Consider the following 14,225-nt stretch of genomic DNA (forward strand, 5'->3'; position numbering starts at 1 on the left):
TTGTGTGTGTTTTGATGCCTGAGAAAAGTCTGGAACGACTGTCTTTATAAATTAGAAAAAAAGGCTAATGGCTGAAAGGATAGACTGATATTTCGATGATAATGGAAGGACGAGAGCAGAGAGAGAAATGCAAAAGGCCGAGATAGAGGTGACTATGAAGGAAAGATGAAATGGAAGAAGCGTGGTGAACATTTTGGGAGTGTAAAGAGCAGAGCTGAGGGGAGGCTGGAGGTGAAGTGGATGAGAGAGAACGACAATCGGGCACACTGAATATTGAGGTAAAGGCTGGCGGGTCTGGTCCTCGTGTGGAGTGGAGCTAACCTGGAGGAAGACGGGTCTGTCTAGGCGTACATGGTCAACTGGAGCCACTGAAGATGGAAAAGATTCAATAAGTCTGGTGGTTTAAACAAGTTCTACTGAGACGCACAATTATCATCAGATAGACTACCCATTAAAATTAGAGCAACAATTGAAATAGTCAATTCATGTTAAATAATAGTTCTATACATATGCGACTCTACCTGAGGGTGATGATATCATACATTCAGTCATAGAAATAAGTTGTGAGCAGTTCAAATATTGTAGAAAAGTCTGAAAAATGAAGAATTGTAGAAGCTGAAGGTTGTTCTTTTCTCCGTTATAAATCTAGCGATTTGACTGGTGTTGGTTTTACAGGTAGATTTTGGTTTCATCTGAATTTTAGAAAACCTCTCTGATGACATATCAAACCCACCAACCCATTGAGTTATATCTACTACTTTAGAAGAACCTTCATTTAGATGCACTTCAGCAGTAATCGCAGTATTCGTAGGTAAGAATAAACACACAGCAGCTGCTTTAAAGGAACACGTCTCTCTGTCTGACTGAGTACAGTTTACAGCTAACATGTCGTTGTAGCGCTCACCTCCAGGACACTGAGTCTGATTGTACCATCTCCGTCCTGATCGAAGGCCTGGAACGCCCCTGGAGAGAAAGAACAACACACCAACACACGTGTGATCCACTTCATCTAAAGACACCGAACTACCTGAAGTTACACAGACACAACAGGGAGATGCTTTATGATTGTAGACACAGCTGACCTCGTTCTCCTGTCTTGTGAACCCAGATAGCGGCTGTAGAAGTATAATTGTTCCCAAATACCTTGTTATCCTAGTAAAAGGCTTTTGGGAGACGGGAACATGTATCTCTATGAACCGTCTTGTTAATGTCTGCTCGTAGGTTTTATATTTTTCAACCTCTGGGCAGAGAGAAACATCTGTACCTGACACTAGGATTTAGTAAGATAGTAGTAGTAGTAATGGCATTATTATTATTATCATGATTGTTATTATTTCTACATAAAACTGTACAGCTTTCCTTTCAAAAACAGATATATTGTACACATTTTCTAACATGTGTTGTCATATTTTTACTGTACATTTTTTGATTCTATATTTATTTTTTGGGGAATTTTGCAGAACTTGCTTTTTGATTTTTTTCTTACTATGTGTATGGCAATAAACCCGTTTGTCATAAAAGCACATGAAAATCTAAAATTAAATCAATTGAAACTTTTTTTTTTTTTTTTAACAGACAAAACAAGTAAAATACAGATGTTCAGCTGAAAATGCCAGTAAAACAACAACGCGAACCATAACAGCGATGGCGCTTTTGTCGCCGACTTACTGAACATGGCCTCGAGCCGAACCAGGCAGCTGATGAAGCTGTCGAAGTCGATGTTCATGCCCTCGTTGGCGTAGCGCATGGTGATGATGTCGTACAGCTGGTTGTTGAGACGGAAGCCTGAGCGGGACACAAGACACATGACTGTACAGTGAAGAGAACATTTAGAGGGTGAGTTCAAGCTGTAGGTTTCATCTGCAGCACACACTTTCAGATAATCCCCACAAAAACATGCACGTTTACGCCAAAATATGATTCAATGTCACGGTTTCAAAATGTTGCGTCAGACCAAATGACCTTTACGGTAACATAAGTCCACGGGTGATGAACATCCACTGCTCTCGTGGATCAGGTTCAGACATGCTTTCATTATTTTTGCAGTACTTTCTCAAGTGTTAAACTCAGTGGAAACCACTTAAAGTGATCAACAGCTTATATGGATCAAAAAGATCGGGACAAAATCATTCCTAAATAAATATAATAATCTGCTTAAAGTACTCAAGTATTTCACTTGTAGTGCTCATTCTGAGTCTTTTCATCTATGACGACATGGAAAAACATCTTAAAACTGGCAATTCTATTTTCTTTTATTCTTTGCTCCCATGATGCATCATTTTATTATTATATATTTGTTTTTAAACTCTGCTAACAGTTCAGCATTGATACAGTTATAGTGTATTTTCAGGCCTACTTCCACTACTGATGTTACTGTATTTGCAAACAGCACAATACTTTTTAAGGCTATTTACACATTTTTATTTTAACTACAGTAAGCTTTACTTTTTAAACAGTACAGTACTATATTATAGCGTATTTGAACTATACACAGTACAGTAGTTTGAAAAGCTCTATTTTGAACAATTAAGATGGTAATTAGCATGAGAAATAAAGAAAAAGAGGAATAAGTTGTTTATAATAATCATCCGCTAATAATCAACAGTTTGACCCGGACAGATGTTCTCACTATAAGAGCTTTCCACTGTTCATGAATATTGTAAACAACAACAGCCTTAGAAGATCAGTTCACCAGAAACACAAAGATCCCTTCAACCATCTGGCCGCTCAGGTATTTTGGATTTTTATTTGCTGAGGTTTGGAGATATCTTTCTCTGAAACCTGTCTTTCCTGATTCATTGTTACTCTGGATATTATTCAATTCTCATTCATCTTTATTGTATCAGAAGTCTAAGACACAGAAATCTCAAAACCCGGGCAAGAAAAAACTAAATATCTATATGGATTCATTTAGTAAGTGGAAAACGAATCCGTCTTGAAGTAACAGAATAAGAAGAGTGATTACCTGCATCATTGACAGCATTCCTCATCTCGTAACTGTTGATGCTACCGGACTGATCGGCGTTATAGTGATTAAAGATTCCCTGAAAGAGAGCAAGAGGGAAATTTGATGTCTAACTGCTGCCGGTAGTGAATTCATCTTTTCAGACTAACGTTAACTGTGAGTGAATAAAAGAGGGAAATGCTGTAGTAGAGCGTCAGACAGAGAGGAAACCTGCATCCCCACCTGCCACTGTTTGATCTTATTCCACAGATGTCTGAACTCCTGGAGATTGAGTCTACCTGTCCCATCCATCTAAACAGGAGCGGTTAAGACCAAAAATCGTGTCACATATTTAGTCAGAAAACAATCATAATCCAGTATCCCTCTGTGAGCCTACAACTGACATCTCTGTTAAAAACGTCCTCTCTAGGGTCACATACGAGGAGCGACACAACACTCGCCTCCCCACAAAGTGATTGCATGTTTTCTAGTATAAATTCAATACTTTTACACTACGTGAATACTTCTATTTCACGTAAAAGGGGTTTTATCTTGTGTGTAGTTTTAGTTATCCACTGATAGAATCCTGGTGCAGCCAGACACTTCAATTTTGAACTTCTTCTACCAGAATGTATATTAGTAAACTGATTATAATAAAACATCCTGTCGTGGCACTTTGACCCACACTGACTTTGTTACTGAAGTTCACCTGTTTTTATATCTTCCAGCTGAGTGGACTGTGTAATAATTTAGCGTATTCTCGTGTAGTCAGAGGTCCAAAGCGTGTTGCTTGATGACAAATGTGAATGCGTTTCTCCTTATTAAAGTGACCCGTCGCCGTGTTAGTGTGGTGACTCGAGGCCTCGGCCCGGTGAGCGTCCGTCACAGACCCCGTTCGGGGTCTCGGCAGGTTGTGCCTCCTACAGACAACACAGCCAGCCCGATGCACTCGATACAAAGGATACGTCCATCAGAGCAATCATGCTCCTGCAGCTCTCCAGGCTGAAGCCCTCCGTGTTCAGTTCCTTATCTGGAGGGGAAACAGGGACACGGGGCAGGATTTAGAGGACAATTAACATCACATCATTATTAATTAGTTTTAGACTTAGACCTAAAAGTAGACTTTTAAAACCCCTGTTATAAATTAACATAATGCATTTTATCTAGAGCTGGGGTGGCCATACTACGGCACATTGCCTGTTTTTTTATTTGAAAAATAAACTAGAATATAGCTTGAATGCTGTACATTGCACACACCCCGGTTTAACTACAGAATGTCAAGTGAATTTAGGGATTTTATCTCCGTCTTGACCTCTTGGCACGGAAAACCAATATTTTACCATTTCTGCCGGTTGTGTTTGTCACATCTGAATCTTTGAAGTGCACACTAAGACCACGAGCAGAAACCAATACATACATTTGGCAATTTACATATTTACACATAACATCAAAATATGTGGGCACTTAGGTCATAAACTGTATTAAAGCTTGAAAGTAAAAGAAACATTTACATTATATTTAAGATGCAGCAGATACAGAAATACTTTTTTAAATATGTGGGTACACCAATAAATGAAGTTATTTTGATAGAAAATACATGTTTTGATCTAACTGGACTCACGTTTGGTGATCACTTTGTTGAGAACGTTTTTCAGTTCGTTGGCTGTGATTTCCATGTCCTGCGAGAGCGACCAGAGTGGAGGAGGAAACAGTAGAAGAAGAGAGAAGAAGACGCCCATTAAAATTTGACAATTGTGCGCACATTTCCACAATAAGCCAGCAATGTAATGTCGTCATAGTTGTAAAAGCCCAAAACACGAGAAGGTAGGAGACGGCTAAGTCATTGATTGGGATCGTTTGAAACCACAGACTGGTTATTTTTAATCTGGATGTTTCGCTGTACTTCTTGTACTCACATCGCCGGCTATCTCCTGAAAAATAGTCCTGAACTGCTGGTCCTCCTCACTCTCCTCCCCCGCTGAGGCCGGCGCCGGCTGAGACGTCACGGAGCCACAAAGTAGAAAGAGAAGAAGAAACAAGAAAACAAATGTGGAGATCAAGTTTGTGAAATACTCTCTGTACATGGTACAGAAGTGCCTTCATGTGTGTTTCTATTATTTAGCATTATTAAGGATTAATGACGCCGGGTGAACATATTGAAGAAATAGCTTTAAAATGCTTTTATGTGACTGAGTTATCCAGAATAATGCACTCTTTTCTGTGGCTTTTCTGCAGCTGTTTTTCCATCACTTAAAGAAAAAAAAGATGAGACAAAAATCTCTAATTCTGCCGAGTCATGAAAAGAAACGAAGGGCACTTACCACGGGATGATCGGCCTCGATCCTGTTCTCTATCTCCCTGGGTGAAGACGAACAAACAGCAGTCACGATGGTGACAACAACATCTCATCAGGACCACTCATCTGTTTACTACAATCTCGTTATTCTCATCAGGTGACAAACAAGTATCCTGAGCTCAGTGTGCAGGACTTAAAACATTAAAGTCCCATACTCACATTGGACTGAAAGATCAAAAATGATTCCACAAACACTCAATGAAGCTGTGAATGAAATGTGTTAGTTCAGTACCACCTGATGCGTCTTCCAGTCAAGAGTACTTTCTCTTGGTTTTTTCTTATTTTGGGCATTCTTGGTTGTCGAAGGCGTCCTCTTCTTGGTTTTGAATTAGATGGGGTTTGAGTACGTTTGTCAGTTGATAAATGACTATGTGATAACCCACACCCGTGTGGTGTTAAAGCAGGTTAAAACTAATGTTATTTTACAAGCAAAAAACATGTTCAATCTAAAGCCATGTTTGGTGATTCAAAGCTCCTGACAGTGAGCGGTTTGTGGTGCACATCCGTCCCACAGGGTCCTCCAGAGTTGCATGCTGTCTGTCCTCCACAGCTGCAGGGAGGCGGGTGTTTGTTGATTTGCTTGAATATGCAGAATTGAATATTTTTGAAAAAAGTTTACCGGATCGTGCCCATATTTGAAGTCGCTTGTCCTAAAAAAGATTCCATAACAGCTTCGAACTGTGGCCGATTTCTTCCAGTTCTACAAATCAAATCGCCGTTAAAATTGTTTGCTCTTGGTGGTTTGTGTCCCACCCACCCAGCACCCCGACAAAAGCCCACCCTCATCACCAAACACTGACAAAATGCACATGGAGGACCGCTAAACTTGATATTTTCTAAAATCAATCCTGCTGCTACTTTTAATATCAACAGGTAGGGCTGGGTATTGTTGGACATCTGGACAAAGTTTTGGGTTCAATAATGTAACTTTTGGGATACTTGTAGTGCTAAAGCAAATGTAAATGTAATCATCTGCAAAAATTACATTTATAATTCAGACATCTTTCTTGTCTCGAGTCCAAAAACTGTAGTTGTGATTTCTCACAAAGACTCGCAACACTTCGATTTGACTATATTTGAAAAAGTAACATTTGAAATGCCTCTTCATCACGTACAGAGGAATTAAAACAGTTACGTTTCTAACCAGTTCTCGTTTGATTCCTCTGTACCGGACGAAGAGCCAATTCAGGTTTAAAACAAAACTTCTGAAATGTAAGTTTATTGGGAGCGTTTACCAGAGTCAGTTAATCGTATTTTGAGTCATTTCTTAACTCAAAAATGCCAAATATTTGCTGGTTCCAGTTTCTCAAATGTGGGTAATTGCTGCATTACTTTGTCTTACTCTGCAATTAAATGAACATCTTGAGCTTCTGAACCGAAACAAGACGTCTGAAGACATCAACCCTTTGACACTTTTCATTAGCTCCCCGGAATAAAACAGTTAATGGATTAGTTAAGAAAATCAATGATTAAAATCCTCAGCTCTAACCGGTGTTGCAACTCTTTGTGAGGTAGAAAATGGAAGAAACATAATCATGTTTATGTTTTAAAGATAAGTGCATCAAAACCTCTCGATTAACTTATTAATACCTCTCAATATCCTCTATGAAACACTGCCAATGCCAATAACCAATATGGCTTTAATATGCGATGTATTTTAATACCCAGCCCTACTAAGAAACATCAGTGGAGTGAAATAATCCAACAAACATATCTACCTGTAAATATGTTATTCTAACAAGGGAAAAGCAGCGCACCCGTTCCCTCCTCTTACCCTGCAGGCCACCCTGACCGCCCTCACCCACTCACTCTGAGGTGTTCCTCTTTTCAGAGAAGACTCGCAGGATGAACTCCCCCTCCTGGTGCGGCTCGTACGTGGAGGGAACGATGACGTACTCCCCGGGGCTCAGGCGGAAGCGCTGCGTCACCTCGCGCAGGTTGATGTAGGACTTGCAGCGAGCTTTGGAGGAGTTGAACAGGAAGAAGTCCTTCTGCATGTGCTGCTTGTTCCCGTGCATCTGGAACGGGAAGGAGGTGTTGAACGGAGACAGTTCCGACACTCGTACGAGATATAAATATAAAACTAAAAGAAGAAAGAGAGTGATGCTAATAAAAGATGGAAACATAAAACAAACAGTAGGATGTAATGAACTTGCAAACTGCTGCTCCTCTGTGAGAGTTTACACCTTCCTTACCTCCTTTGGCACCTGCAGAGAAACAGAGGCAACATCAGTGTTTGTGTCATTTAAGGGTGCAAATTAAAAGCTCATTTCTCTTATGGTGACAGAGGGACATTCAAAAAAAGGTATTAAACATGTGCATCACAACAAGAACAAATAGCTAATTTAAAATAATAACATTATTTATGCAATTTATGTATATTAATTTATGCTGCAGAATTATGGAACATTCCACAAAGTGCTATATAAAGAATTAACATGATAATATTTGAACTTAATGTAAAAAAAAAAAGCACAATCTCTTGACGGTGACTAAGAACAGGACACCTCATAAATGGCGAATCCGATGGTGAAGAGGTTGGCGCCCATCTTGCGCTCTTTCCGCCTGTTCTTCTGCATCAGAGCCACCACGAAGGTGCAGCCCACCTCGTTGTCCTCGGGATCATCGTCCTCCTCCAGCAAACGAAGGCGGTACTGAGGGTTGGTCCAGAAAGTGTCTGCAGGGCATTTAGTGTTTTATTTAGACTAAACTGGCAGTGCGTGCATTAAATACATCGATAGGTCAGAGGACACAGTGACTGATCTTCTGCTTGTGGTGTAAATTGTTGTGTTGTTCTGCAGACTGAGGTACCTGGGTAGTTCCTGCAGCCCCCACCAGAGCAGCCTCTCACCCAGCGACCCTCGTTCACAGAAACCGTCCACTTGTGGATCTTGTCGTCCTCCAGGGCGTCGGGGGTGAGGTTACAGATCTCGATCTTAGTGTAGTTCTTCTTGAAGTCCTCGAATGACATCCTAGAAGAGATCAGAACACTTAACACCTCGCATCACAGTTCAGCACAGTGCAGTTCCTGCCTCTCTCCAAAGACCAATACAAGTTAATGCTTTTAATACAGTGTGCAGATCTTTTGTTTGATTTCTGGATCCTGAACCCTGTTTGAAGCGTAAAAACATGCGTCTCACCAGAACTCTCCATCCTCGGCACTCTGGTGCTGCAGCTTCTCTTTCTCCGCCTTAGAGAGAGTGGCCCACTCCTTAGAGCTGTTGGAGAGGACGGGAAATAGTGAAATCGCCTCACGTTACGATGGCTGTAAGTAGGGATGCTGTCACACACCTATCTCACACTGATTTTGGGCCGATACTGACTCAAATAGCTGGATCAGAGACCTTCTCAGTCCCGATACTGACGCATGTTTGAGTTTGATTATTTTAATAAATGGAAAAGAAGGTTTAAGACCTTTATCCATCTTTAGCCCCTCTGTAACAGAAAAGTAGGGCTGACAATGAAAGATGTAATGATGAGGAAACGATGGTTACTTGTCACTCCAGGGGCCGTTCCACTCCACTTGACCCCACGGGTTCCTGAGACGCACCAGACGCACTTTAGACTCCTTGTGCTGAGACGGTTTACACTGTCGGAGAAGTAGAGACTCTCACATATGAACTCATATACTCACTGAAACAGTATTTAAATTAACGATCTGTTTTAAAAGCAGCATCAGTGAACCTCAAACTAACACGGCCATTGTTTACCTCCTCCACCGCCGTCACAGAGTAGGCGTGACCCTTCACCAGTCCCGTCACAGTACGAGTCTCAAAGCGAGCAGGAACCAGGGACTGCAGACACACAAGATACACGTTGCACCCATTTATATTGTAGACATACTAGCAGCTTATTTACAGTAAAGCTCTTCATTAACAAATATAGTAATCAGAATCTTTCACAATTCTTTTTTATGAATGTTAGCGCGCAGTTTTATTTCCTGCATGTCTTTTCTGTTTATTATTATAATTGTATTGTATTTATTTTGTGTTATTGTTGGGTATTGTATTTCATTTTATTTTTATATTATTTTAATTCTCTGGTTTTCTTGCGTCCCTGAAATGTTTTAATCCTGGTTCAACCATGTAAAGCGCCTTGTCACACGCTATAAACATACAGTTTATTATTGTTATTATCAATGCAATTTGCATGGCAAAAAAACGTGTTCAGGTGTATTCAATATAGCGTGACATCACTTTAAAGTGTGCGTACAAATGCAGCAGACTTCAAACTTTCCACCAGGAGAAGTCAGTGAGACTGCTTTGACCGTTTGCTCTTAAATTTCTCCTCCTCCTCCTCCTCCTCCTCCTCCTCCTCCTCCTCTGATGATAGCAGAACAGTTATCAGTTATGAACCAGGGAGTCGTAGTCCTATGTGTAACGTGTGGCTCACATCGATGGAGCAGCCCATGAGGGAGCCTCTCTCCAGAGCTTTCATCATGATCTTGTAGAGCTCTTTGGGAGCTTCCTTCATCTCGTAGAACTCCGTGACTCCACCAGTGAAATCCTCCATGGCCTCGGTGGTGTTTCCTCCCTTCAGGGCCTCGTAGGAGCCGTGCAGCCTAAACAGATGAGAGCACAGACATTCATTTAGACACACCCGTGTTTTAATCCTATTACAAGTCGTCTGGGTTCCTTTGGCCTTGATTTTTAATCTTAGTGAGACACTTTCCCAAGTAAATAAAGTTACTTTTCACCTCCCATCATTATTTAGCCCTAACCTTACGTAGGATGCCAAAAAAAAAAACACATTATATGAGACAGACTGCTTCTCTCTTTACTTTCTTTACTTTGTGCCTCCTTGTCTCCTCTCTCCTCCATCTTTCTGTGACCTCAAGGAGGAGATACCTTTGTGGAAGTCTTATCGGCACCCATGACGTATAAAAGGGTCATTCTTGTCACATAATGCCACGTTGTGATCATAAGGAGTGTAATAAAACAATGGACAGCCGTTACAGCTGTGCAACACGTCATATTTTATCGATGTTGCTTTAAAATGTCGACTCCAACGCACAGATGTCTCTCTTTGTTCAACGCCTGCTGCATCAACTCCTCGTGTCTCTTCCTCTCCTCCTTCGCTTGCATCTCAGGTGGGAGGGAGTAAGACGTAAGGAGAGGAGACGAGGAAAGGAATCGAGGACGTACAAATTGAGAAATGAGAATGGCCCTCTGATCGCAGCCCACAAATTCAGCTTGGAATAGATAAACACCGAGTACAGCAGCTCTTCTTTCCTCCTCAGCAGAGTAGAATAATTCGGCACTCACTTGGCGTAGGCCTTCTCCAGCAGAGCGCTCCAGAACTCGTTCCTCTCGGCGGACTTGGTGAAGACCAGCTGGTTGTTGAAAGTTGGGATGCGGTCATCAATGACGACGTCGACCCAGTCGCCATAACGCCAGAACTGAAGGACAGAAGGAGAAACGATGCAGAGGAGGAGAGACACTGAGCAGGGTAAATAAAATAACTCATCACCATGAGACCTCCCCGGTTGATTACTTACATTAAGGAAACTATTTTTGTGTTGCACGTTTTCTGAAATTGTATGTTTAAATATGCAAATGAGACGTTATCTTGCTAAATATGTGCTGATTTAGATACATTTCCAGATGTAAACATTGGATGAAGTCAGGTTCAAAATTCTTGTTTCATTTTGTTAACATATTAGAGTCAAAGGCTTATATTAAGACAATCATTTTTAGCATGAAAAGTTTTCTGAAATGTTGTGTTTAAAGATGCAAATACAGCATTATCTAATGGTAACTTTTGGGGAAAAGTAGTAAAATAAAGACCTGAACGTGTATTTTGGATATTTTGTTTCCACGAGTCTGAAAGAATAATGAGCCCAAAATCTCTAAATTTATATTTCTTTGCCTGCATTGTCTCGCTCTCTGTTTAAGACTAATGAACGTAGTTTTCCTCATCTGTTTCAGTAAACTTGACGGTAGTTTCTCACCTGGAAGTGGAAGATGCCTCCATAGCCCTCGGAGAAGCTTTGCTCCGATGGAACGACGCGATAGAGAAGCTTCTCATTCAAGGTGAGACAGGCGATGGCAGCCAGCAGCCAGCAGTCACCTGAACACAGACAATCATTTCATTTCATTAAATACAATTCTAACATCTTTTCATGACAGTCACACATCGTACATAAAAAGAACTGTTTGAAGTCTTTTGATTGACATTCGGTGTGATCTCTGAAACCTTCTACTGTATAGATTTTGCCTCTCCTTCATTCCTCAGCTGCCACGTTAAAGAACATGAACCTTTTTCACCGATTGTGTTTTCACTCACAACAAAACCAAAGACTCACAGGAACTTCATTGCCGGACCTATTTTTGTTTTACTGGAGGAAAAGACAGCCGCCGAGTGCTGACGTTTGTGTTTTCTGATTTTGTCCAGGTGTGTGACAGACGGGGTGTTAACTGGGAACAATGTAAGTTTTTCAACAGGGAATGGTTACCAGTGTCTGCCAGGACCTTTGTCCCTTTTGGTCGCCCTTTATTTGCAGCCTGAACCAAACAACAATGAGAAGTGCTGCTGGTTGGATTCCCTTCCAAAAGAGTAAGCACAATATGGGGAGGCCGCTGCAGGCGGAGAGAGGCCGTGTGCGAGGGGATCGATGGGATGTTTGCTACCCTGTTAGCCCCCAAAACCGCCTGAATATGCTGTGACTGAATGATGAATACACTGAGAGTGGCTGCGTACATTATGTACAGCTCACCTCACGCAGTCCTGGCACACTGCATGTGTGAGTTTTTGTTTCAATCAGTGAGTTTAAACAACACCTGGAAACCGTGAATACGCCACCGAGCAATAACAGGACAGTGTTTTAAGGTGGATCTCTTGCTTTTGTCATTCCACAGATGTGTTCTTCTTGTTAGTTGAACTCATTAACATCACGATGTGGTTGATTTTAGTCTATCATCATTGAAACTTTCCGTCATTGTGTAAATCAAAATTAAAATCCACCTTCGTTTCACAAAATGAAGTGTAAAGAGGCACAATTTACCAAGATCTCCCTGGCAGATGTCTGTCCGACTCGCTCCTCCAACAATGAACTGAGGGTTCTCACAGATTTCCTGTTGACAGTAACAAACAAAAACAGTAAACCAGGAATCAATCTCACATCATCTGATTTTGTGAGTCTAAGGACTGATGCTTGTGATTTTGACTGGGGCTAAATTACAATCATCTCTAAATAGATACGTAACAAAACATCCATTATGTCAGAGCTACTAAGCCAAAACAAAAAAAGGAAACAAAGGCATAAGAACAAAATAAATTTCCGATCCATCTGTGTGGGACTGGCGGGGCGTATATGGATCCCATCTGAGTCTCCGGGTAAAATCTCACTGCAGCAGTTAGTTTTCCACTCAGGTTCGATGATGCCGTGCACTTCAAAAATAACATCCCCATCTCCCACATGAGTGATCCATCCCCTCCTTATCTTACCCCGGTCTAATCGCCCCCCTCTCCTACCTTGGGCCTCTTCCAGACGATGTTCTTGACCTTGTTGGACTTGTGTCCGAGCTCCTTGAAGCCCAGAGACTCCACGGTGGCCGGGAAAGAGTCATCCTCGAACTGGGTCTTCCTCTGAAGACACTCCTGCCTCAGCGTGTTGAAGTCCTGTCCGTTGAAGCGGAGGGGCTTGTTCAGGGACCCTTCCCCGTCTCTCCTCTCTCGTTCCCGGATCAACCGGTCACAGAAAAAGCCGGACGGTGTATACGGCATCTCGTCTCAGCTGACTTTTTCCTTTTTTTAAAAAACTGGCTTTTGCCACTTGTACTAAAGTCTTACAAGCCTAAAACCCCTGGCATAAATCCAAACAGCTAATGTCTGATTGGCTCTTCCTTTGAGTGACGTCCCCCTTCCCTTCGTCACAGAGTTGATGCAAAAGCTTGGTGTGAAAGACTCCACATGCGTTCACCTTCCTTTGCATTACCATGCACATACACACACGTGTGCACAGAAAGTCACACATCACATAAACCACCATTTGTTGCGCTCCCATTGGCTGAGCTGAACAATGATCTGTGTGGCGCTGTGGTGCTCCGGTGCCATCATTGTTGGGCGACACAAAGGGCCAGAGGGCATGTAAAGAGTGGTGGGTAGATGCCCTGCCTCAGCAGAAGGCATTCAACCCCTTTCAACCTATTCTCAATGGAGCTCAGCATTGAGCAGTCTCAGCATAACTAGAGCAGGCCATTGCTATGAAGAGGAGTATCATCCATCTTTTAGCAAAGTACAAATTCAATCCCATGTTTTGGGGTATTGTTAAACAGCACAGATGACCACCAATAGACGGCCAGTGTGATTCTTAAAGAGCGGTTAAAGGTCAAAGAAACATGACGTTCAGTCTGACGTGGCGGTCTTTTTGTCTAAGATATGAATGCTGTAAAAAAAACACAAAAAAACACTGAATACAAAAACTCTTTCTGGGATGAAAATAGAAAGAATAGATATCGGTGTTATCACTATTTAGTGCTGTCGTTGTGACGAAGTCTCAGCGAATCCAAATCAGTGCATGAAACATCGTAAAACCAGTTCTTTCTACTTTTCTTTGTGGATTATTAAATTATTTCCGCTTTGATTTATATACTATGGAAAACCATTTCCTGTCACTCATTATACCTCAAAATAATAATTTAGTATCTTAAGATAATGATTTACTTAGTATCTCAAAACTAAGTCATGATAATGAGAAACCTTCTCAAAATAATGACACGGTTTCTCAAATGAATGACTTAAAATCACAAAAATAATGATTTGGTGTCGCAAAATAAAGAGTTAGCATCTCAGAAGTAGGTCATTATTTTGAGAAAGTTTCTTGGTATTTTGAGATACTTTGTCATTATGTGTAGAAACTAAAAACAACAAAAGGTCAGTCACAGGAAGAAGCTGCACATCGAAGCATTTTTTATTCAGTAAACC

General features: G+C 41.3%; 1 protein-coding gene across 1 annotated transcript; it reads right to left on the reverse strand.

Annotated features, from left to right (window-relative positions):
- Nucleotides 1–248: 248 nt before the first annotated feature.
- On the reverse strand, nt 249–13,025 carry capn3a (calpain 3a, (p94); the record flags this gene model as incomplete). Its single annotated transcript, XM_079174451.1, has 21 exons — nt 249–368; nt 905–963; nt 1,669–1,785; nt 2,966–3,044; nt 3,188–3,256; nt 3,910–3,974; nt 4,566–4,623; nt 4,861–4,938; nt 5,266–5,302; nt 7,110–7,318; nt 7,496–7,507; nt 7,808–7,977; nt 8,112–8,272; nt 8,441–8,518; nt 8,795–8,889; nt 9,011–9,094; nt 9,693–9,861; nt 10,565–10,698; nt 11,251–11,369; nt 12,304–12,373; nt 12,774–13,025. 21 exons carry the CDS (start codon nt 13,023–13,025, stop codon nt 342–344), a joined length of 2,142 nt encoding a protein of 713 aa, XP_079030577.1. The 3' UTR covers nt 249–341.
- Nucleotides 13,026–14,225: the final 1,200 nt, after the last annotated feature.

This window comes from Pholis gunnellus (assembly GCF_910591455.1).
Source record: "Pholis gunnellus genome assembly, chromosome: 15".
Taxonomy (NCBI): domain Eukaryota; kingdom Metazoa; phylum Chordata; class Actinopteri; order Perciformes; family Pholidae; genus Pholis; species Pholis gunnellus.